At 41.6% G+C, this 25576-nt stretch overlaps 2 protein-coding genes across 10 annotated transcripts in view; one reads left to right on the top strand and one right to left on the bottom strand.

The window, feature by feature from the left end:
* shank3a (SH3 and multiple ankyrin repeat domains 3a) overlaps positions 1 to 18148 on the top strand; it is a 167960-nt gene extending 149812 nt beyond the window's left edge. For 5 of the 9 annotated variants that reach the window (XM_086074696.1, XM_086074694.1, XM_086074693.1 and 2 more), the window contains 3 exons: positions 640 to 1166; positions 1536 to 3640; positions 11027 to 18148. In XM_086074696.1, coding sequence (XP_085930822.1) covers positions 640 to 1166; positions 1536 to 3640; positions 11027 to 11573 — 3179 coding nt within the window. In that variant the 3' untranslated portion in view covers positions 11574 to 18148. Of the gene's footprint in view, positions 1 to 639; positions 1167 to 1535; positions 3641 to 3817; positions 3865 to 8667; positions 8703 to 11026 lie in introns of all 9 variants that reach the window. The other 4 variants (XR_015094695.1, XM_086074699.1, XM_086074695.1 and 1 more) reach the window with 4 other exon arrangements.
* A 1-nt stretch (position 18149) lies between these two features.
* On the bottom strand, positions 18150 to 24968 carry rabl2 (RAB, member of RAS oncogene family-like 2). Its single transcript, XM_086074701.1, has 8 exons — positions 24323 to 24968; positions 24200 to 24229; positions 23379 to 23458; positions 23219 to 23298; positions 22928 to 23039; positions 22749 to 22846; positions 22028 to 22111; positions 18150 to 21574 (listed from the first exon to the last, which is right to left on the bottom strand). The coding sequence occupies exons 1-8, from the start codon at positions 24433 to 24435 to the stop codon at positions 21491 to 21493; spliced, it is 681 nt and encodes a 226-aa protein (XP_085930827.1). The 5' UTR covers positions 24436 to 24968; the 3' UTR covers positions 18150 to 21490.
* Positions 24969 to 25576: the final 608 nt, after the last annotated feature.

The raw sequence follows: 25576 nt of genomic DNA, 5'->3' as shown, positions 1-25576 counted from the left end.
ACCCACTTAGTTGGGTGTGACAATCAATGGTACTTTAACTTTAACCAATCAATTCATTGAACAAATTATTATTATCATCATCTTGAAAATATTTTTAGAGCATCCCCTATACTGCTGTGCAACTATCATGCTTGTCATATGCAGATGCACGAATGGGGGCACAAAAATAAGGCTCAATATGTTAGCATTAAGCTCGCAGACTTTCATTGGACAAAATTCTATGGTTTGGTTGGACATTTTGGTGTTAAAATATTACAAATTTAAATACAGTATTTTGTACTGTATTGTCTTTTGTTTAATGTTTTGTGATAAACAGGGTGTACAGCTCAATTGTGGGGTATATTGTTAAATTCATAGCCAGATATACAGTTTTAATCCTCCAAGTATCACTGAAAGATTTTGCTGTGTGAGCCACTCACTTAATTCATGTTTAATGAAGTGTTGAATAAGTCAGACAAAGATTTAAAAAGCCTTGAAAAAAATGTGTTAAAAGGATAAGCTGTTGACTGTGCTAGGTGACACTTTCACACAAAGCAAGATTAAAGTGTGAAGTAGCCTGGACCTGCTGGGCCGTTAACAAAAGGTCTGTTTTCCTGAGTTTACTGTAATCCTCATCCTTAAATGTGGTGTGCCCTGCAGGTGCCACAGAGGAGGATCAGCTATCTGCCCTGGAAGGTGAGCACCGCTTCCCCCGCAGTTCCTCCATGACAGACAGCCTTCGAGAACACCCGCAGCCTCATCCCATCCCACCTCCTCCACAAACAGCACCTCCTCCGCCTCCCTATTACCTGGACACGGGACCTCCCCCAGCTTTCTGTCCACCGCCGCCCCCGTCGCGGACCCAGAGTCAGGGCCACGAACCCGGGGGACGCTCCAGCTTTAAGCCCTCCTCTCTGGACCTGCCCTACGAGGCGGCTCAACGGCAGGCCGCCCAGATGGAGAGACAGAAGAAAGCGCGCTCCATGATCATCCTGCAGGACTCTTCCCATCTACCTGTAGAACCCACAGAAATCCCCCGGCCTTCTGCTGCTACTCCGCCCGAGCGAATAAAACGGAAGGGGCGGATCATTGACAACCCCTACGCTAATGTGGGCCAATTCAGCATTGGACTGTACACACCTACCAAGCCTCAGAGGAAGAAGAGCCCCCTGGTGAAGCAATTACAGGTAAGTGATATTTGTTAGTTGAACTGGCCTCTCATTTATTTTCATACTGCGTCCTTGAAATCCAGGACTAGAGCCTTTGAAAATGTGTAATGGGGGTCCTCTGTAGTCACTGATTTTTAATGAGTCACTTGCCTGACTTCCATGCAGGCAGCGTGGGTTTAGTTCCCACTCAGGGATGATGTTAATGTAAGTTTGAGAGGTCGTCTGTCTTTATGCAGTGGTACCTTGACAGTGTTTTTCATGCAAAAATGTACTGTCATTTGACTTTTCTACTGCGTTAGTGGTAGTTAACGGCATGTTGCCGTAGGAAAGGATCTTAGTACTGAAAATGGACTACTTCTTCTATATAAAGTATCCCTGTTGTTCCAGGTGGAGGATGCACAAGAAAAAGCAAATTTGGCCTTCGCAGCTGCCCACTCCCGAGAGAGCTCACCCTCAGGACGACTCCCACACGGCCACACGCGCACCAGCCGTGCAGACTACTACCAGCAGCAGCTGATGGCCGAGCGGGAGCGTTTGCGGGCCCAGGGCGAGGCCATGTTTCAGGGTAAGGGCCCCTTTGCTGCCGCCATTGCTGGAGCAGTAAAAGACCGTGAGCGTCGCCTGGAGGAGCGGCGTAGATCCACTGTCTTCCTTTCTGTCGGAACGATGGAGGGGGTGTCCTCCGCCGGAACGGAGGTCCCCTCTCTGACTCAGTCTCACTCCGTCGATGAGAGGATACTCACCAGAGAGCTTGGCCAGTTGCCACCTCCTGCCTTGGCCTTGAGCCCCTCACCTAGCGGGACCACCTTTATCCATCCGTTGACAGGAAAGCCCCTGGATCCCAATTCCCCTCTGGCTCTTGCGCTGGCCGCAAGGGAGAGGGCGCTGACCTCCCAGAGCCAATCCCCAACTAGCAGCCCAGAGCCACGGACTAAACAGGAGCGGGTGGGCCAGGGCGTAATATTCATTGACACTCAGACCAAAGAGTCTCCACATGGAGAAGGGCCACCCACATCTCCTTCTTTTACATCTCAAAGCTCCAAGGGAGCGGGGCTTGGCCTTGGATCCATCCCAGCTTCAGTGTTCCCTCAGCCCACCAAACCACCATGGTCACCATCAAGTGTGTCGTTCCACCAGGAGATGGAGGCCAGGATTGAGGAGAGGAAGGAGGAAAATACGCTAGAAGACAAGAAGAGCATGTTGATCAGTATTATGGACACGTCACAGCAGAAAACGGCAGGACTGATCATGGTCCATGCGACTAGTAACGGCCAGGCTGGTGGCAGGGGTCCAGAATTAGAGCAGAAAACTGTCGTGACATCCAAAGAGTCGAGTAAGTCTCTAAGTCCACGGAACAAGTCCCCCAGTCCCACAGTCTCTTTGCCCCAGCTTCAGAGTCAGCGTGCTGCCAGTCCAGCTCTCGAGAAGGCTCTGGTTCCAGGAAGCTCGGAGGAGGACACTGATCCATACACGGTGACGCTGCCCCCCGTCATGCTGTCCTCCAGTGATGAGGAAACACGCGAGGAGTTGCGTAAGATCGGTTTTGTCCCACCGCCTGATGAGTTTGCCAACGGACTGGCGGCACAGGCTCAGGCAAAGGGTATTTTATTATCCCCAAGCAAACCATCTGTCCCTTCACCCACCACCCCGCCAACACCCACTCCCCAAACGCCCTCAACCCTGATTACCCTGACTGTAACCCCCACCCAGCCTCAGCCTCCACCACAGCTCCCGCCTCCACCCAGCGCTCCGCTCAGTGCAGCAGCTGTCTCAGGGAAACCCTCGGACCCCCTGGAGCCCCCACCAGTGGGCGAGTCCGGCTCTGCAGCCGATTCAGGCGTGGAAGAGGCCGACACGCGCAGCTCTAGCGAGCGGGAGAGAGACCACCACCTCGAGACCACCAGCACTGTCTCCACGGTTTCCAGCATGTCCACGCTGTCCTCAGAAAGTGGCGAACCAGCCGACACACACACCACACACACTTCCTATGCCGACGGGCAGACTTTTGTGCTCGACAAGCCGCCAGTGCCTCCAAAGCCCAGACTCAAGTCCCACTTAGGAGGCAGTAAAGGCCCCGTCACCTTCAGGGACCCTCTGCTGAAGCAGAGTTCTGATAGTGAGCTGCTATCCCAGCAACAGGCTGCGGCGCTGGCTGCGGCGGTGGCCGGAGGAGCCGGGCTGCCCCCCGGCGGCTCAGCCTCCGTGACCGGACTAGCACCCACCAAGCCGCGCTACCTCTTCCAGCGGCGGTCCAAGCTATGGGGGGACCCGGTGGAGCCCCGTGGGCCAGGAGTGGGGCTCGGTATTGGGAGTTTGGGCAACCTCGGCGGGCTGGGACTAGGGCTGGGTGCTGATGAGGGGGCGAAACCCTCTGTGATGGGGGAGCTCAGTTCACGACTACAGCAGCTAAATAAAGACACGCGGTCATTGGGAGAGGAACCACTGGGAGCATCACTCGATCCTGGAAGGAAGTCTCCTGTAGCAGGTGCCAGGTAATAATCCAAATAAACTCTAGGAACTGATATTAAAAAGTGGAGCACCATTGCAATGTTTACAATATATGAAGCTTAAGAGTCGTTTTCCCAACAACTACTGTTGGTGTGTGTTTGAGTGTTGGCGGCAATCACGCTATGCCTGAGAGAACAACAAAGTGCTTTTTATTTCTGCAGATGTGAGGACACTGGAGAGAGTAAACCCTAAGGTTGTAGACACTAGGGTAAACTTTTTGTTTTTGTTTTTTTAAACACTGTTTCCTAACCAGCTTGTCAACTAATCCTTCTGAAGACTACTCCCTTCTACACATTTATTAGTTTTGTTTCATTTACTTAAATACTGTATTTCCTCACATAGTGGCATCCAATCTAACAGGTCACCAGTTGTGTCGTCTATATAGTAAAGCCTGTTTGTTATTGTTATAATGTTCCTGTATTATCTGCTTGTCAGCAATACCAAAGAGTTAACTGTTGGATTTGTTCACCGCTCACAAAGAACACAAACATGGGATCTGTAAAACGGATGTTTATGTCAGAGTTTAAAAAGACAGCCTAGAGCAAAATCTGTGTAACATGTTCATATACACTACTTAGAAAACTTTGGAATGTTCAGCCTTCGGGTGCAACTTTGAGGTGAACTTCATGTGACCTTCTCTAACTTTGTAATGTTCATGTCCAACTTTTCAATGTTACAGTACTTTGTGCGCATCTTGATTTGATTAATCCAGGAATGGACTAATTATTGTCCTGGTTGACCCGCAGCACTCTCAATATGAACTTTCAAAGTACTTATATTAAATTAATATCTGAAAATCAGCAATACAGGTTTTCCCTGCTCAAAACTGCATGTACTCATTTTTAAGCTCGTCTTTGAATGCAAAGTTAAGGCCAGCCAATCACGAACATCATTTTGTGTTTGTGGTATGTCAACTGAAGCAATGACGAGCATCGGAGTGCGGAAACAACGAATGAGAGATGCATGGGGAATTTATACACAGGGTAGAACTTAAGAGAGAGAGATATAGACTGGAAGAGTCACAGAAAGGCATGGAAGCTCAAACACCTGACTTCTTGTAGGAGAACTGCAAGATGTACAGAAAGTAGTAAACATTGATCAGTTGAACTTTCAAACGTTTACAGAAGGTCACATTAGATTGACTTGTGTAGGGCGTAGTGCATTTTGAATCAGCGTTTCATTTAATTCACCCCAAATCCTCAAATTCCGAACTTTCTGGGAGTCGTGTATTTACAAATGAAGGATAATGAATTTGCTCTCCAAGCTTTAGGGTTGAAAAATGACTGAAACTTCGTAATGTAAAAGCACAGAGCAGTCGAGTAATTAAACATCCCTCCTGGCTGCTATTTGAGGAAATAAAGTATATTGGTTACCTTGTTTGCATCACTTGATCATGTATACTAACTAGTATTTGGAGCCCTCGTACTTTTAACCAGTTATTTAGCTTTAGTCCCAAAATTGTGCAGAGAAGCAACAATGGCAGTCTTGTTTGCATAGTGACAGAAATGTGTTTTAGCACACGCAAGTTGAGCATCGTCTGTCTGCATTATCAGTTGATGCAAACAAGGAAATTGGCCTTGAGGTGACAGAGTGTACACCTGAGGCTTCTCACCACACACACACACAGTCTGTAAGACTGTGACCTACAGGATCCCCTCCTGTTCCCCCCTTTCCCGAGCTCCATCCAAAGCTGTTGTTCAAATAATACATCGAGTGATACATCTACAGCTCCGTGGGCTCGTCACTGATCAACGCAAGATAAGAGCACACGCTGCCTTATCGCTGCCTGACAGTATCAGAATAAAATCTCCAAGGATGTATCTTCAGATGTATTTGAACATGACTGAATTAATGGTGTGTCGTGTCTCTGGTGAAAAGCCTTCTTGCGGTCTTTGCATCGACTACCAGATCCAATTTTGACCTTGTCAAAATAGCGTACAGTACAACCTGTATTTAATTAACTCACAAGTGTCCCCGTGTGGACATAGAATATCTGGGCAAACGTCCTTTCAAATGTTGTTGGGGTCACCTGGGAATTGTTTCCGATTTGCATTATCATCTCATTTAAAATCAAGGATGATCCAGATCATGACGGTCTGAAAGAGTTAAACGGGGCTCGGTTGATGAAGATGTTTCACCGTTAATCCAAAAGACTTCTCAAGTTCTAAATCTTAGGTGTCGAGTTCCCCCTGGAGACACAACCAGATCCACAAACAGTTGGGGATACTACACTGAAGATTTGGAACGGATTAACCATTTTGGATTAAAGTAGAAATGGCTTTACAACCAAGAATAGTCCAGTTGCCTCGATTGTACTTTTTGGAAGAAGGGAGTAATAAAAAAAGCAAATTATTTGTCAACAGAGTAATAATTAAAGCTACAAGCAGCAGTAATCCATAACTGTTGACTCCCTTTCTAATTTCGGGTACAGGTCTTTGAGGCTTTTTGATCTTTTTATAAGACACGTCCACCAATTTTGTGTGGTTCAGTAAATTATGTTGGGGGCTTTCTTTTTCAAAAAAATCCTAGGGATGCTACTTTTGGGTGTGTCATGTTGTAAAAGGCAGGCATTTCGATTATGCGCAGTCAAATCAAGTGTTGTCTATCCCCCTTAATCACATCAAAGCCCATAGGAGACAACATTTCGACAACATTTCCCAGTGTAAACCCCTTGCAAAACTTAAGAGATGAGGTCCACTTAAGTTTCCCTGTAAAGGTTATTTAACGCTCACCGCAAACCGAGCGACATGGCCAAACACAACTGACCATTTTCTGAGGGCACTGCCTCACTCAGACTGCTCAGAAATTCCAAATATTATTCAAATGTACTGTTCGGTTATTCAGAGTGCCCAAAAAAGGGGCTATCAAAGCCTAGTGCGTCAGGCAGTACAAAGAAAGTAACTAGTTGAAGCACAAGATGCTGATTATAGGCTGCGTTAAAAAATTAACATGAGCGGCGCACACATGGATGATCAAACAACAATTTAACTATGTTAAAGGAGTGTGGGGGGGGGGGGGGGTAAATGGCTTACCTTAACCACAATTATACGTAAATCTAAGTAAAACTCAATACATTTTTACAAGGGTGAAAAGTATGTATTTCATAGAGGATCAAAACCCACTCAGTAGCGTCCTTTGGAAAGTTGGAAATAAGTAAGTGAAGGTCGTTTTAGCTTCATGGTGGGTAGTGTAATGAGCAAATATGACGGTGTTGTGACTGGAAGCAGCAGTGGAGAGGATCGGCTTGTTACAAAGACCATCATGCGCACCATTACTTCCGCTTGGCTCCTCACTTGCCGTGTGTGTGGGTGTGTGTGTGTGTGTGGGGGGGGGGGGGGGGGTGGGGGTGTGTGTGTGTGTACTCTCCCACTCACTCAAAACAACACACACATGCTTCCATGTACCGTATTGTGTCACACATCCACATTGTTGGTCATGCTTTTTGGTGCTTGTCATGTTTCAAAACAGTTTGTCTGTCCCTGACTGTCCACGGTAAAAAAAAAAAAAAAAGAGGCATTTAAGCCGAGTCTACAAGTAGGCTACCATACATGGACAAAAGTCTTGGGACAATCCCTTATTTTCCTTTATACATTTCAGCTTGAATGCCAGAAGAGCAACAACAAACTCATCCATAAAAGTCAAGGGACGAGTGTCATCAACGCCCCCCCCCCCCCCCCCCCCCGTTGTGTTTATCTTGTGTTTTTCTTTGTGCAGTTGTTTGAGATTGAGAACCATGTGCTCATTTCTCTCTCATGTTGCCCGCGAGTCAGACCGATTGGTGCTCAAGCCTACGCTGCTGTCATTGTCATGTTTCCTCAACATACTACATACACATACGATTACATACATACATACATACTGTATGTATAGATTAGCATGATAGCGATGGGAAAATTTGGGGCAAAATCTGATTTTATTTTATTTTATTTCTTTTGGAATCGACAGATGGGCCAGGTCATTTGATTTATTTATTTTCAATAAAAAAATAATAAATTCAGTTTGTATTTTATTGTATAATTAATCTACCAATTACTTATTAAATACATGAAATGGGAAATGTTTAAGTTGTACTAGTACTACTGATATTTACCAGTTATTTAATTGTGTACTTGAAAATTAACAATAGTTTGTTTCAATCATAAAATAATAGATTTGTAAAAGCCTAAAGCTGGGCCAAATGAGGACTTTAAATGTGTATGTATGTAATGTGTATGTAAACATAACATATGATCATTTATAATTAATTTTGTTATAAATACGTAAAATGAAATTCATGAAATGCATGAATTTTAAAACATGCATAAAAATATCTTGTTTTATATATTAGATTTTTTTAGATTGAGATAACAAAATAAGATGATTTTAAAAATGCCAAATATTAAAGTAACTTTATTTTTAAAATAAAGCAATGCATCCTCATTTTTATTTGAACTGCAGCAAACTAAGCACTTGACTAAAATAACAAATCTAAACGTGAAATATTTGTTATTTTTTTCACTAATAGGTTTTACTGTATTATTTACAATAAATCAATGCATAAGTTACTTGCTGAGATGCATGAATAAAAATAATAAACATGAATGCACGTAAAGTCAGTTCATTTTAATTAAATAATGTATTCTCACTTTTACATTTTATTATTTATAAATCATTGAATTGAACACTTTTTCAATGATCAATGACATAAATAGTAACGTTTAAAAAAAAAAAACTCTAAATGAATATAATAAATATGACAGGTGGGCCGGATTGAATAACCCAAACATACCAAGAAGCTCACTTTTATACACCACTGCAAACTATAACAATCATAATCGTTTTTTATTAGCCACAGCTCCTCAACACACGCACATAGCATGTCAAAGACAGCAGAGGAAGGGTCCGAGGCCGTGGACTGGTCTGCTTAGCGGGCTGCGTCCCATGCGAGCGATGCTAACATTCTCTCCCATTGCTCTCTCTTTGCTCGCCTTGCATGTTCCGCCCCCCTGCTGCTCTGATCTGATTGGTCTAGAACTGACTGTGCGCCCAGGAGGGCAGGACCACTGTGTAAGTGCGCATGGAGCTCATCTCATGTCCGTCGGCCCCCTTTGTAGTCTGAACGTTTTTGTTTGATTCAGCCTTGGTTTCAGTGCACCCCGAGTTGCAGTGTTTCCCAACCTGATTGGTCCAAAGCACGTACTGATATTTTATAGGACACAAATCACAGCATGTCACACCTGATGATCACACTAATGGCAAAGTGGTTGGGAATCGCTGCCTCGTAGTACACATCTCACCCGCATTGTTGCTGGCCAATGAAAACGATGTATCCTCCAATCAATTGTTTTGTGTTTGAAAGCGGAGATGCATGATTTTCACTGGCGAGTGAGGCTATGCATGTACAAAGCGACATCAGCATATACGTAGTATGTCCTCTCTGCTCCTCCCTGCTTGCAACAAGCCAGACGAAAGCTTTCACACGACTCCGTAACTGACAATTATTCAGCTCCAATCCGCCGTCTTTCCATTTTCTACTTAATTTGCAGCATACTGGTGGCATAACAGCCGTTAATCAACGCTAATGTAATGTTAGGGCCAGATATGAAAAGGTATCCTTCCTTATGCTGCAGATTGTATAGCTGGAGTGGGTGAGTGGTAATTATTTGAAACCACATGGCACATTTAATTACATGCATAATGTATACTGCATTCCAGAAAAGCAGGAAATGTATGAGGTTTCCGAGTAGAAGAATGACAGATTTACGAGATATGAATTTAGAGCCAGTCCGTTATAATTACAATACGCAGCACAACTTCACCATAGTACATCATTAATATGCTCAAAAATATTATTTTTAAACACACTTGTGTTTTTACTCCCATTTTTTTATGAGATGAACTCAAAGATCTCAAACTTCTTCCACGTACACGATATCACCATTTCTCTCAAATATTGTTCACAAACCTAAATCGGTCATAGTGAGTACTTCTCCTTTGTGTGCCATATCAAGATGCTGATTGGACGGTAGAGACCATGATTAGAGCACAGGTGTGCCTTTAGACTGCCCACCTTATAACGCCACAGTTTTGTTTTATTGGGGGGGACTCAGAAAACCACAGTTATTAACAGTCAGCCCCCCCCCCCCCCCAAAAAAAAATACTGCACTTGTGCACTAGGGTTCCACAAGGCGTGGGTTATCTTTTTATTGTACTATGGATGTTTTAATTTATGAAAGGTAGTGATGGGAAAATGAAGCTTCATGAAGCACTTGTAATATTTTTTGACTCCTCTGATGCCACTCTTGGTTGAAAGATGCAGTGGAAATGTAATCAATTTCCTTTGCACTAGCCTTTATATTTAAACCAAGAGCACCATCTAGGGGAGTCAAAAAATATCACAAGTGCTTCATGAAGCTTCATTTTCCCATCACTAATGAAAGGTGCTATATAAATAAAGTTTGATTGATTGATTGACTAATCATGGTGTCTCATCAGCATCTTGATATGGCACACCTGTGAGGTGGGTTGGATTATCTCGGCAAAGGAGAAGTGCTCATTATCACAGATTTAGACTGGTTTGTGAACAATATTTAAGAGAAATTATGATATTATGCATGCGGAAGAAGTTTTACATCTTTGTGTTTATCTTTCTTTTTTTTTAAAGGGTGCAAAAACAAAAGTGCTGAGTTTATATTTTTGTTGAGTATATTAGCAAGAGTTTTACCTGTTTTTTTGTTTTGTTTTTACAGAGGGCGCCTGCACACAAAAATATAGATAAATAGAATGAATGATTTAACCCGGTGAACTCCAAGTGGGGATTTTCTTGGCTTTCGAGCAGTCTGGAATGCAGCATACGTCATGTTTCGTGTTTCTGGGAATGCATTTTAACCGAAAACAAGCTTTGATTAAACCAAGTGCAGTAAAAGCACTTGTAGTAAATCAGATAATTTTTTCTTCTTTAACGCTTAAGTGGTGCAATCAACCAAGTTAGCACTTTTTCCTGTCAGGTTCAAGGTTAAGACTCCGTTTGATGGCTTTGTAGGACTACGGTGATTTTTCCCGACAGTTTACCTCTGCCTTCGCACTAATCTCAATTTTCTGATGCAAAGATGAAGTTTGCACCAAGTGGTACCATTTGTTCGGATTGAGTCAACCTCTGATTTCTTGGAACAATGGAGGATATTGACAAGTAATGAATCGCGAATAGACTGTATTTTTCCACACAATTTCATTCGACTTTCAGACTGTCCGTTTTCAAAAATCTAATCAGGTCCTTGAGCACAAATGTTTGCGGGGAGTACGATACCACTTGGTGGAAACAAAGAGAGAAATGAGTCCTGTTTCCATTCAGACCTGACCTCAAGCTGTCTGCTTCTGCTGGTCTCCTTCAGACTTTTCAGCAGTCTAGGTGAACTCCACACCATTTCTCAGAGAAGCTACGGCACCACGTACACCATCCGACCCGGCAGCCGCTACCCCGTCATGCGACGCACCCCCAGCCCGGGCTCCCCCGACCGGGGCGACCCCCTCGGACGCTACCCGGGCTACTCGCCGACCATGCCCCCTCAGACCATCCTCAAATCGTCCAGCCTCAGCCTACCGCAGGAGCCCAAGGAGGTCCGCTTCGTGATGCGGAGCTCCAGCGCCCGCTCGCGCTCGCCGTCCCCGTCGCCCTCGCACTCGCCCGGTCTGGGCTCGCCGCTGCTGGCGCTCAGACCTTTCCACCAGAAGCCCCTGCACCTGTGGAACAAATATGACGTGGGCGACTGGCTGGAGAGCATCAACCTGGGCGAGCACCGCGCCGGCTTCCAGGAGCACGAGATCGAGGGCTCCCACCTGCCGGCGCTGACCAAGGACGACTTCGCCGAGCTGGGCGTGACGCGGGTGGGCCACCGCATGAACATCGAGCGGGCGCTCAAGCAGCTGCTGGAGAGCTGACCCCCGCCCTGAGACCACACCCGCGACGGCAACCGAGTGGATGGAACAGCAACAGCTCCTCTTTTACTCGGGCCGCGCCCATGTTTGGCGTCGTGCACTGAAGAGGAGGAGCCAGCACCTTCGTCCACATTGGGCTCCACCACACTATGTTAATCCGTGTATCATTCACGCTTTCCATTTTCAATTGGCAATCAAAAACTGAAAAAGTGGCTAATTTTGTTTTTTAATCTAACACAAACAAACAAAATGCCTGTTATTTCATATTTTTATTGGAAGCTCAGCTCTAAAATAGTAAATTGGAAAATCCAACCAGAAGACTGAATTTGAGTTTAGTAATTGATCGGTCCAGTTTTCATGCCGAGTTTGGTAAGGCACATTAGTTAAGAAACATTAGCATGTTATTAGCCACCACGATCATTCCAGACTTTTAGCAAAATTACTACCTCTGCAGGTAGAACAGAAAAATTTGACCTGGCAAAATGGCTAGCCTCAAAAAACTCCACTGATGGAGTTACCCCATTTACACAAGTTATTTTAACCAAAACTTACTAAACAGTCATTCACAGTAAATGGAATGTCTGGGTTATGTGAATCCAACTAATTAAATATTAAAATCTAATTCCACTATAATAACATAATTCTACAGGTAGTATACATTTTAGGACATCAGTGAGGCTTTTTGAGGCTAGCTATATTTACTGGTTAGGGGATATATTTGCTTAACTCATTTGCTCCCGAAAGCGTATAAATACGCTCTATTTTAAAAATTACCAGTGTTCCATTTATGTTTTTTTATGTTGTTGTTTTTAATGCTAGAACATACAGAAGGCTTTGATGCAGCCTCTGAACTGAAGAGAACGGTTGAAGCAATGGTAGTTATTACAAAAACGGCCAGCAGGTGGCAGCAGACTATAAGAGATCAACCAGGGCAGGTTGCAAAAAGCTGTTTTCACCAGTTTTAAACTAGCTATATTCTAATGCTAATTGATGCAAAACGGACACAGCGAGAAGCATACTTTTTTTTTTGCCTGATGAAAGAAGAGACTCTAATCTTTCTTTTGGTAGGTTCCATGTTTTTATAGCAATAGAACACAATATTCTGTGGGCTTTGCAAAATCAGTCAAAATCCAGTAAAACAGCCGAGAGTGAAGGAATTTGCTTCAGTGAAAATGGCTGGGAGTGAATTTAAATGAAGTCATACTGTATATTCCTTATTTCATCACTTCTTTAGTAATGCTCCATAGCAAACTTTCAGTCACTTAAACCCGATTAATTAAATATTCAAATAAAATTCAGTCTTGTGGCCATTTTTTTTCAATTTCCCGATTTTGATCAGAGACTAAAATTTTATTTAATTGAAAAAATTCTCACCATTTTTTGTATATGATTTTTTTTTTTTTAAATACACACACAACCAAATAATCACTGAGTCCCTTTTTTAAGATTTATAATTTTCCAATTAAAAATGGAAAGAAGGAATCACCCACGGGTTGCCCTCCTCCCCTCTCTACCTCTAACCCCGCCATCCACCAGGCCAAGCCTTTTTGCGGTTTTCGAGTAAAGGAGGAACGAGTTCTTGCTCCAATCAAGAAAAAAAAAAAAGCTCAGTTGCCTTTCGACAATATTTCTACAGCGATCGACGACGGCGGCGGTGAACACAACAGACAACCACAACGTGTCTGCTCTATATCTGCTGTTGTTTTTAAAGAAAGCCCCAACAGGCGCAGCTCCACAGACCACAGGAGAAGCCTTGCGATACCCAGACTGTGCTATCCATTCCTTTTGGAGAATGTTTAACCAACACTCGTGGCTTTTTTTCATAATCAATTATTTTGGTTTTCCAAAGGGAATATATATATATATATATATATAAATATACAGTGGATAGGGAAAAAAAAGTCTACACACCCCTGTTCAAATGCCAAGTTTTTCTGATGTAAAAAAAAATGAGACCAAGATAAATCACTTGAAATTTTTCCACCAATAATGTGACCTGTAACCTCTACAACTCCGCTGAACGGATAAAAATAAACAACTGAGGTAGAGCTAGTACAAGTGTGCACACCTCTTATAACTCGGGATGCAACTGTGTTCAAAATGATTACATTCAAGATGGAAGCTGTAACGCACCCTACCAAAAACAAACAAATGAACACTTGAAATCTCTCAATCTTGGAAAAATGTGTTAGTCCATTGAACCCATGGCAGCATCATGGGTTGGAATTGGCTCCCAAGTCAAGGTGGGGGCAATTATTATTCAAATACTAGTCCGTGTTAGCAAACTTTCATGTTATAAATGGGGGGGGAAAATCTCTATCAGGAAAAGCCTACTAGCACACCTGAACTTCATTTGGGGTAAATCAGAGGCACTTTAAATGGCGGCATGTGCTGACTCCCGTTTAACCTGACTTTGAAATTGTTGTTAATTAATTCTGAACAGAGCCTGTTGCACAGTTTACAAGGGCACATTAATGGTAGAAAAAGTTTTGGAAAATGTATCTTTGTCTCATTGTTTTATATAACAAATAATTAAAAAAAGAAAACTGGCATCTGAAGAGGAGTGTAGACTTTTTAAGATTTAGTGCATATATAGATAGGTATTATATAATACAATATGAATATGTCTATCTAATTATAGCTTTCAAAAGACAATTGTGGAAAGAGGAAATTGAATCTGCACCTGTTTTTATTTTTTTTTTTACTATTGAAAACAAAGATGAATCTATTTCACTAATAGTTTACTAATTTCTCCCAAACACGTATATATTTGAAAGGGGAAATGAATATATAAATATGGACATGATTTTTGGGGGGGAGGTTATCTCCTTATGTTCACATTTTTCTTCAACTGTAGCATGACGTCGCATCATGGATTTTGTTGTGTTCATATTGTTTTCTCACGGTCTTCCTTTATACTAAAGGGCATCCCAAAATGTGAGGCAGAGAACACCCCCATCCCCTCAGCACATCCAAGTAGCATCAACCCGAAAAGTCAATACAAAAGGCCTCTCAGCGATGGAAGTTTGGAGCGCCAGGTGGATTGATTAGCATTAGGCCTCACAACGGGATTAATTTAACAACAGTGGTTTTATATGCACCACCCCACAATTGATTTGAAGTGAAACGTTCGAAGAGCTCCATTGGGCATTTCTTCTTCTTGTGAACTCGGATTCGTACTTGGGCCACGACTGGTGAGGTTTATTGAGATCACAAAGACATAAGAACGGACAACAACGCGAAAAGAGAAATTGCCTAATTGTTTACAATTTAGGCATGGCAGCCATTTTATTATTTTTATTTTGCATGATATCTGAACCAAAGATTAGACTGGTAGCTACATGGTATTTTTTTAGTTACCAAGCACAAACCTTATTCGATAGCTGATATGAGTCGGTGAGATTATTACCGGTATATAAAATTCTAGAGCTGTCAAACGATTAAATTTTTTAATCGGATTTATCACATCTTAGAATGTTGATTAATCACGATTAATCGCTTAATTAAAAAAGCTTTTTTTAATTAACATTTGTTGCCTACCAAATTTAAATAGCACCTGTTATGTGTTATTTTTTTCGACATTTAATCTTATGAGGACGTCTTAAAAAAAATTTATCCACTGCACACGCGCATCCTCCTCTTTTTCTAATCAGTTAAATACTTGCTTAATTTAAAATGAAAAAAAAAATGACCCCAATAGTTCGACGCGAACAAATATTCTGAATGTCATATGCAAGCATTTATTAAATGATCATCTGCGGTCAAAATTAATTGTGATTCATCTAAGTTAATACATGACTAATGCAATAATAGTTAACGCTTTAACTTTAATAGCTTTAAAAAAATAATAATAATCCTATCAGAGCATTTCTTGATTCCTTTGTGTTTTACGCAATTTTAGGCACAGTATCATAATCCTCAAAGAACCCTAATAATTAGCAACCAGCTGATACCGAATATCTCACCCAAGCAGCTGGTATGTAAGGGTTTTTCCAAAATTAGGTTCCAACCAGTGGCATCCCGAAATGTTCTTTGACGAGCTCCAATGAAACTTCCATCCCTGAGGTCGCCAATGCTGCGCCTCGCACCAGGCACATTTTTCCAATCGAAGCTCAATGAGCCAAACGCTGCGGGGACGGGATGGTCTCTGCAAGGTCTTCATCAACAACCTGGCGGGCTTGAAGTATCGCAACTCAAGTCTGTATGTATCGCTGCTATCTACTTATTAAGCGGCGCACCGCAGTCAACTTGAGGGTGACGAGAGCCAGGTTGTCCACGGAGACAAGGTTACAATCATGTCGAACAGTGAGCCCGTTTGTGTGTGTGTGTGTGGGGGTGTGTGTGTGTGCTCACTCAAAAAGCATCTAAAACAGTAATTTTTTTTCTTTCTCATTTAAAAAAGTGTTTGTGGGTTGTAAGAGTAGCTAGCGCTCACTGTGACCTCGCTCACACTCAGTTTGAACAGCTTGTTTATTTTTTTTCTTTTGACACTGGCTAGAATTTTTGGGTGTTTGAAACAGAATGAGAACAAAAAACAAGAAAAAAGACACGTCCTGTCCATTCTAAACATTCAATACTTGTACAAAAAGAAAAATGTGTTATTTTAATTCAGAAGCAATGTATATAGGATAGATTTCATATAAATTTTTGGAAGACAAAAAATATAATATAGATATATATAGATATATATATATATATGAATGTTTGGCATACAGTATATGCATAGTTAACCACCTGTGGAAAGGTGAGCAGATTTTATTCTTTCTATGATCTTTTGAACTATGAACTTTAGGGGATGATTTGCACAAAACATAAAAGGTGACAAGGTGCTAACATAGAAGCCACCCATCGTCCAGGCGCATGTGTGTACCCCCCTCACCCCCCACCCCCAACTTTACATGTGCGCGAGAGTGCAAATGTTTGCTTGCTGTTTATATCCATCTTAACAATGAGTCCACTACAGCCTTACTGTATTACCATCAGAGATTCCCACTATATGGCTTCATTATTAGTAGTTACTGTATTTGCTCAAAAAGACAAATGATGACTGCACTATATGGACAAAAGCACTGGGATGGAATTCTTAAAAGGTTTGAATATGATTTTCCCCAGTGTATTATCATTTTCAAAAATAACACTTGATCTTGTAGCTGGCATATTTGTTTAAAAAAATTCTAATTAGCATTTTGTATTCTCACAATCTCAAAATACATCATTTGAAATTTCAACGTGATAAACTAAATGTTCTAGGCTAACCAAATTAAATTGGTTCATGTTGGGAAAAATGATTAAAATTGGTAATGAAGTATTACCTCAAGGAGTTAAAACACAATCCATATTTTAACTTTGTCTTCGCAGAGTGGGCTGCGTGAAAACGCATAGCTCTAGATTTCAGGCAAAGGGGCCAGGGAACAAACACCTCTTCCATTACGGTGAACTAGTCAAAAAGCGGATTAGCGCAGTAAACGGAGCTAATTGCAGCTCGATTCCAGCACATCAGGCAGGAATCCTCGCAGGTGACGGTCACCCCAGTTCATAACAAAAGGTGCTAGAAAACTCATTCATCATTTCAGTTACGGGCCTTGCTTTGAGAACACAAGAAAATGCCCAAATTGTCTCGCCTCAAGACTTTTGTCCAAATAGTGTGCCTGTGAGTATTGAGAACAAACATTGTCACATTATGAACATAATTTACCTTTTAGCTGATTGGTTTCACTTCTTTGTTGACCAGTTCCACTTCCTGCGTGCCCTTTATAACACCTCTGCTTTGAGTTGATCTGATATGGGACAAAAACAAAACAAAAATGTGCCAAAAAAAGAAGAAGTGTATTTGTCTTTAGGACTTAGTTACAGCATTTTTGGAGCTGTTCAGACTCAATAATATGGTGCCATCTCCTGAAAATCTTGAGAACTGCATTTGACATTTGATAGCTCGCTCACTTCTTGATCACCTCACAGGACATGCAGTCATGTCTGTTACTTACACGGAGTACAGAAGCAGGCTTTATAACGCTATTTGTGTATATATACATAAGTCCAGGCCTGTGTTCTATCTACCTTTTGACATTTGCTTTATTATTATGAAGTATTATCTGCAGTTTATGAACACGGAATTGTTTTGAGAACACACTTACGACACATCATTTGGGGCTAATCAGTCGAAGTGAGGGGGTTATCGTCGTCTTCTTTTCTAATCAACAAAGCACAATCTATATAGAGAAGGTGCGCTGTGACCTTTTTAAAAAAGCCCCTCGGAGGTCCGGTCACCCGCTGATTTATCATGGAAGGGTTTTCATTTTCTTTTCACTGTTGGGTTGTTGGTTTTTTTCTTCCTTTCCTTGTTTGCACTGTGAAGTTTTTCAATGGTAGGCGTTATCCCTTGCAACATCTTAGCCTTGTCGCGTGGCACTGTTGCTAACACAACGTCATCAGCCCCCGTGCGACAATAAGACAAGTAAGCGGACACACGAACGAAGAGGGGCCGCGACGGTTCCGGGACGCTGCAGGGGATATCGCCGCCGCAGAGATACGTTTGTTATATTATGTAATACATTTATAATTAAAACATGAACTGCTAAGTCAGTGCCTCGGTACATTTATTCACACTTGACAACACGGATACAGCTTATTGACACTGTTGAAATAAAAAGGGTTACATTTCTTGTCTTCCAGTATGGAAACGACAATGTTGATGACTCGTGTAAACTGCTGAGCGAGTCGTCGTCAATTTTTTATTACACACTACATTAAGTTTTCATCTAAAGGCTACTGCTGCTGGCAAACGGGCTGTGCCGCTTGAAACTAATGCAGCAACTCAGCCCTCTCTGCACAAGACAAAATAACACAAAAGACATCAACGAGGAAGTGGTTCACATTTTATCACGCGACACACGGTTGCTAAGGGCAAAAAAACAATATCTGGAAATTCCACAGTAATTTAAATCGGAGAATTTAGAAAATACAGGGTTGCCCGCAGGTACACTGGTGCTTTGAGATCAGACTGCCTTGACTTTTTTTTTTTTTAAGGTAGGAGTCGTCCCTGAGATACGAGTGCGCTTCAGACCACCACCACTAGATGGGGGCAGCCGTCTGAGTCTTCACAACATCTAACCACCATCACTTCATATTTGTTTCCTTGCAATGGAAGGACAATATCAGTTGGTGGCAGTAATGTGCCATTAAGCTGGTTTGCCAACCGCCAATAGACCCCACAAAACAAGGAAGGACAATACATTAGCCACAGTTGTATTTTGTATAAATATGTTCTATGTTTGCGGGTTCTGTGCTTTTACACAACACAACACTGTTGAGTATTTTTTTTTACATACTATATATTTTGGGGGGCTGTAACGGATCAACTGCATTTCCATTCATTTCAGTTGGCAAAGATGATTTAAGATATGAATATGTTGAGGTAAAAGCATGATCACAGAATGAATTAAGATCTCTATCTCAGGGCACCACTGTATTACTTTAGTGCCAACTTGTGGCATCTTGGTGCTAATGTGTTATGCTGAAGTGATGTGATGAGCGTGAGTGGTTCTTTGTCACCATCGTGTGGCATTTATAGGCAATTACAAACCAGGCATGGGCCGATTACCAGTTTGATGGTTTAGAACTACTTTAAAAAGTAATAATTTCAATGACCAATAAAACTGCCACCAGTAATGAGCTTTTTGTTTTGTAAGGGGACTTTTAAGTAGGGCATGTCCTGCTGCAATATGATTAGCTGTAGTGATGAGAACACTGAACTGAGGAAATCACCTCTTTGCCAAATTAGCAGAGGGGAGTGGTGAGCAGTTACACACACATCACATAGAGGGAGATTAGAGATATTTAGCCACTGCACCTACTTACACAGATGCATATTAGCTATGTTGATTAATATGTGTTGTCCTTAAATAAAATAAAAATAAAAAATACATGACGTCAGTGGATACTAGTTAGTCCCGAGGACAACATGGATAGCCCACACAGGGTCTGTTCTAAAAAAATATCTCACCAGTGATGGGACACTGTCATGCACGAAGAATACAACAGAAGAAGAATGTTAATATTTATTTTAACTTAAATCTGTACAAATTTCTTAATGTATTAAATAGTGTATATTTTGTTTTAGAAAAATACACTGGGTTCCAAAGGGATTTTTTTTTTTTACCAAATATTTCAAAAGGGGCATTTTAGAAATGTAATTTTATACCTTGATACTGCAATAATTTTGCTCATGGTTATCATACTATCACAATCTAAAACCGGCCCATGTCTATTATGATGATCATCTCAGATTCACATAAAATATATTTGGTGAGGTTTCAGTGGAAAATATCCCGGGCAGAAGGTCTATTTTGGAGAAAGTCAATTGTGTTACATTGCAAAGTGGCATAATGTCAAGATGGGTAATAATATGGCACCCACACGTCACTAACCAGACTTTTCTATACAGTATATGACTTTTGCGAGGGTATCACAGTACAATAATTGCTAAGGGGGTATTTCTGAAGCTGGCTCATACCTCAAATTTTGGCTTTTAATACAAAGCATAAAATCAACTTGGAAAAAGGTTGGGGCACTCATAAATCAAGGTACCACAATATTGTAGTTGCACATGAAATCTAGTTTGTTTTTGTCAGGATTACGCTAAAATATACAGTATGTATGTGCCCTGAGATTAGCTGGAGACAAGTACAGGGTATAGCCGCCTTTCAGAAAATAGATGGGCGCTTTTCCCTATAACTAGATTTAAGTTCCATATAAAGAACCAACCTTCAATTCTATGAATTTTTGGTTTATTGCCATAAATCCTCTTTAATTCCCATGAAAAGTTTCCACCTTTGAAAATTCCTGAAACGCAACTCCAGTAAGAGAATAATGACTACTTTATACTGTAGCTCATAAACATTCAATCTGTTCTTTAAATAAGAAGCTGGTTAACAACGCACTGTCCGAAGTCTTCCAGCAGGTAACTACGGTACAAATTACAAGGAGTCCCCTCGGTTTACTAGTCCCAACATGCACAGTTACTAGAGTACGCATGGCACATGACGAACTAGTCTAAAAACATCAAAAAAGTATCTGTGTAATGTCGCCTACTCGCCGTAGCAAGAATTGAAGTCACCGGCGACCATGTTGTGTTGCCACTCGTTAAGCGTGGCTTATTTGAATACGTTTTCTCTGCAGCATTTTCACATTATTTTCTTTCTAGATGCCGAAAACGCCAGTGTGTGGCATACGGTAGTACCAGTACTCAAAGATTTGTCAGAATCATGTTTTTAGAACCATCAACAATGGAATGAAAGCAAATCCCGTCAGGAATTTTTTTTTGCAAATTGTATTTGTTCATCAATAATAGGAGACTCACTGTGAAATGTAAACTTACACTCTGTAAATCATGAGTCATAATACCGAGATAATGTACTGTAAATGGGTCGATGCAAACAGTGACGTTTGTTCTTTGCGAGGCTCTCATTACTCCATAAGGGAATCCTGACCTAAAACACGCACTCCTAATTGTTTTCAGCACAATTTTTTTTTTGGGGGGGGAGTTGTAATAGTGGCAATGCAAGATGGCTGCCCTCTGACTTCAGCTGCGAAAGGCCACTGTAAATCCAGGTTATTTTTAGACATCAGTGGTTTGCACAGTAGTGTAAAAATGTGTGGTCACGTGGCACGAGATTGCAAGCTCAGTTACTGCCGTATTTGCTGCATTAGCGTAGCGTAGTGACTGACAATGGCGCATTACGACATGCGAAGAAATTTGTGTTACACTGTAAGAACAGAACTCCGTCGTAAACCAAGGACCCCTTCTAAACGGGAGACTATAAACATCAAAATCACATATCCAAATTTGAGATGTCATGCATCAGAAATCATTCAAACTATCAGCTTCAGGACATGGCAGGTTGCATACATGAGGACTTTGATCAAGGCAGTTCAGGGCTCTCCTCCCTCTCGACGTCACCGCCTTCCATGTCCGAATGAGCTTCTTTCTTCTCAAGCTCAAACTTCTACAAAAGACAAAATATCATTATTGGGGTGAAATACAATTAATTCTTTATGCAACTATTTTCCCCAAAAAAATAAAGACAATCCTATTTAGAGGTTTGTAACCTCAAAACATTGTAAACCAAGGCTGTATTACAATAGATAGTTAGATACATTTGCTCTTTGCTCATTTTCCAAACTGCCGCACTTTCTCATGAGGCTCCAGCATAAGTCAGCTTTACATATGCTATATCTATATAAGACGTCTACTGTGACACATTTATAAATACATTTAAAAAAATCATGAAATATGCCATGCTGTGTTTAATGAATCTATATAATGAGTTGTCATGGCAACTTAATACACAATTGTCTTATTAGCAATCAATTACTGAATAAAACTATTATTTGAGGCAACATCCCATGAGATACTTTTGCTTCAAACGGCAATAAATAAGTAGAAAGTATCAACTTGCCTCCAGTTCTTGCATGACTTCGTCCATGAAGTCGCTGGGATTTTGCTTGTATTCCACGGCTCGCTTGATCATCTCTCGGAACATCTGTCAGGGCCAAGATACAAATCAAAGCAGCGAACACTCATGCTGAGAAGGTGGAGCAACCCGGACTAACCTTCACACTACTTGGCTCAAGCAACTGTATCACAAGAATACTAAACACGCAGCAGTCAACCACTTCAAGATGGTAAAGCATAAATATGACACTGGGGTGTACGTGCGTGTGCGTGCGTGCGTGCGTGCGTGCGTGCGTGCGTGCGTGCGTGCTGAGGATAAAAAGGGACAGAAATCCTATCGGAATACATTTTGTGATGTGTGACCATTTTGCTAGCAATGGAGCTGCTTCGGCGTAGCGACATAAACGTGCGTTACTGAGTCGGGGGGTGTTTCTTTGGGCAGAGATGCGAGTGGGCGACTTTAAGATTACAAATTCGACCTTTGATGTGAGTTCACGTTTATGTACTCTATATGTGCCCTGTAATTGCCTGGCGTGTAGTCCAAGGTGTCCCAATCTGCTGGGATCGGCTCTAGCTCACCCTTGGGGCTACTGAGGACCAGGAGTATAGAAAATGGATGCATGCAACAAAATGTGCTCGGTTTTACTTGAATAAAATTGTGTGGCCAATTGGGAAAATGTAGGCCCCCAGGCCCACTGCCATAACAAAAGAAGAGGACCTCAAACCTTGACAACATTTGTTCCATCAGCTGCAGATACAAAGTAAAAAGGGAGTCCTTTCTTCTTGGCAAAGTTGAAACTTCGCTGGGTCACCTTCATGTCAGCTGCAGATGGAAATAAATTGGTGAGGTCATCAAGCTTTTGCTGTCACAGATACGTAGAGTTGGAAAACTATGGTGACCCACCATCGATCTTGTTGGCCACCACACAACAGGGAATCTCGGGTCTGTACTCTCTCAGCTCCTGGTACCAGTTGGCCAAATTCTTGTAGGTGAGCTTCCTCTGTACGTCGAAAACCTTACATGTGGAACAAGACAAGAGAGATGTTATTTGGAATTAACTGGAAATGGGCTTGGTCCTGCAGTGTAAATCCAGCCAAGGTGTGCAGGTAAAGTTTGAAGAAACATTTGAACATTAGAGGGTATGTTATAACTATGTTAAATGATTAAATAATGCTCACCATGCATGTGTCTTACCATGATGCAAGCATGTGCTTTGTGGTAGTATGAGGGATGCATGCTTTGAAACCTCTCCTGACCAGCCGTGTCCCAGAAATCTGTTGATTAGATCAAAGTTAACTACAACCTGTCGAGACCAGAAAGGGTCACAAGAAGTGTGTGCGTGTGTGTTACATACCCACCGCCACCGTCCTGTTGGCCAAAGTGGCTGTGTGTTTGTAGAGTGTCAAAGCATACGTTGACAACTGTTGCGGGCGACTGAAAGAGGAATTAAGGAATTTTGAAATGCTGCGTTTCCCAAATGAATGGCACCCACTCAGCTTGCCTCGTTTTGGAAGGGAATTAAGATGGAGGAGTACAACACTGCAGAGTCCAGAGAACTTCTACTTAAATATAGATTGTGAATACTTTTGCCATCTCTTAGTAGCAATAGGTTGTAAGCAAAGTGCAGAAGCCCCAGTACTTTTAATCTTACCAGTGTTTTTTTTTTTTTACACAAGTATCTGTACTTGTACTAAATACAGTGTGAGAGTACTTTTACCACATCTGACTACTAGTAATACTACTACTATTAAAAGTACTATTACTGTACTAACTACTATAATGTACAATTTAAATGTCTTTATGTGTGCTTGCTAAAAAAAAAATATTTATGTGTAGCTTCTCTGTCCCGGCCGGGTACTAGTGATCCACAACGGCTGAATCAAGGAAACTGGAGTCTTGTTTGTACTTGCAATCGTTTTTGGGTGTGTTTTTTTCCCTTTCATGTTTTCTGAAACTGACAAGGGTCATTATGTTATTTGGATTTGGCTAATGATATGGTTATGTATGTGGTGTGTTGTGTTGTGTTGGTCATTACATTCCCACACCAGTGTGGTAGCAGTTATAGCAAAGGGGACATAATGGGACTGGAAATAATGCCTTTAAAAGGACGTCACAAGGTAATGTAATGGTAACCCAATACTTCTGTCGATGTAGTTGTACCTCCACTAAGGATACTATTCATCCAGGAGAAACCTCTCCATCAGCCTGAAGAATAGAAGAAACCTTTCAAAACATGTTCACAACGACACAATTGTTGTATTTTTATTTTACTTTCATATTTATTTCTTTTCAACTTACTTGGATTTACCAACGGCACTGTCTCCCAGACAGATGATTTTCACTTGTTCGTCCGCGTCATACTTCTTTTGGTCCAGCTCTGGGATGTTGTTGTCACCATCGTCGGTGGCCATTTCCTCGCCTCCTCCTCTTCGTGTGTTTTTATTCACATCCACTTCGATTTAACGATTTCGACATTGCGAAATAGCTTCTCAAGCTAACGAAGCGTAGCTGACCGCGTCCTCGGGCCGGTTAGCAAATGAACGCGTGTGCGTTATTTTCGCCTCTGAACATTTGACTTGTTAGTCGACTTAGTTTTCAGCTCAAGCGAAATCAAACGGGCAACGATAGCAGCTGAGGAACCATTATGTCGAAATAAAACGCGCAGGTTTTGTACGTAATCTCACTTGCTAACTACCTCGCGCAGAGTAATCGAATTCACTGCGTTAGGACGGATATTAAGTTACGTTTAACAACCACGTCGCGACTATTTATCACATATATATATATATATGTGTGTGTATTTAAATATCGTATAGTCTTCCCTAACGCTGTAAAAATATAGCACACGTTTAATAGCTTTCCGTTTGTGAATGTACAAATCCGTGTTGGCGGTTTCTATGCAACGGTGACGCCCAACGGACCCCTTCTGTCTTAGACTTAGGTGTCCTTACTAGTGCCGGTCAGAAAGTCATTCCACATAGGGCGTTCTTATGTTACCATGGCAACTTTTTTTGTTTTGGTGGGTTTTACCTCAAGACAAGTCACCAAAAAGTTAACGTTATGTTCGGGTTAAGATTTTATTTTTTATTTTTACAAAGCGTTTGCAAATTATATAGTTTTAAGAAATCATTATTCAATTTTGTATTGCATTGTTCAACCACATTCGTCACCTTGTTTCAAGTTTTCATGTTCTATGTTCATTTTCATGTTTCATTATTTACTCCGTCAATTTCATACATCTTTTGTTTTTGTACTTGTTTTTTTGTTGTGTTTGTTTTTTGCACAACAAATTATCTTTGCAATAGGATGTGACATATAGCAAATCACAAAATTGGAACTAAATGAACCACTGAGAACTAGAAGGGGCTAACGCCATTGTCATTTTGTATATTGAGTGAGTTTTATGGCTGCATTAAAATCTGGGAGGGAGGGGGTATAGTTTAGTGATTTATATGGCATGAATACTTCCAGATAGTTTTTGTTTTCCCAAGATTTTGGCACTTTTCCAAATGATTTTGAAAATACACAAGTACAGAATATTTTCCTTTAATA

This window comes from Leptonotus elevatus, chromosome 4, assembly GCF_054856555.1.
Source record: "Leptonotus elevatus isolate MCC_2025b chromosome 4, RoL_Lele_1.0, whole genome shotgun sequence".
In the NCBI taxonomy this organism is placed as follows: Eukaryota; Metazoa; Chordata; class Actinopteri; order Syngnathiformes; family Syngnathidae; genus Leptonotus; species Leptonotus elevatus.
The sequence above is the reverse complement of the archived record's forward strand: the minus strand, read 5'-3'. Positions and strand labels throughout refer to the sequence as shown.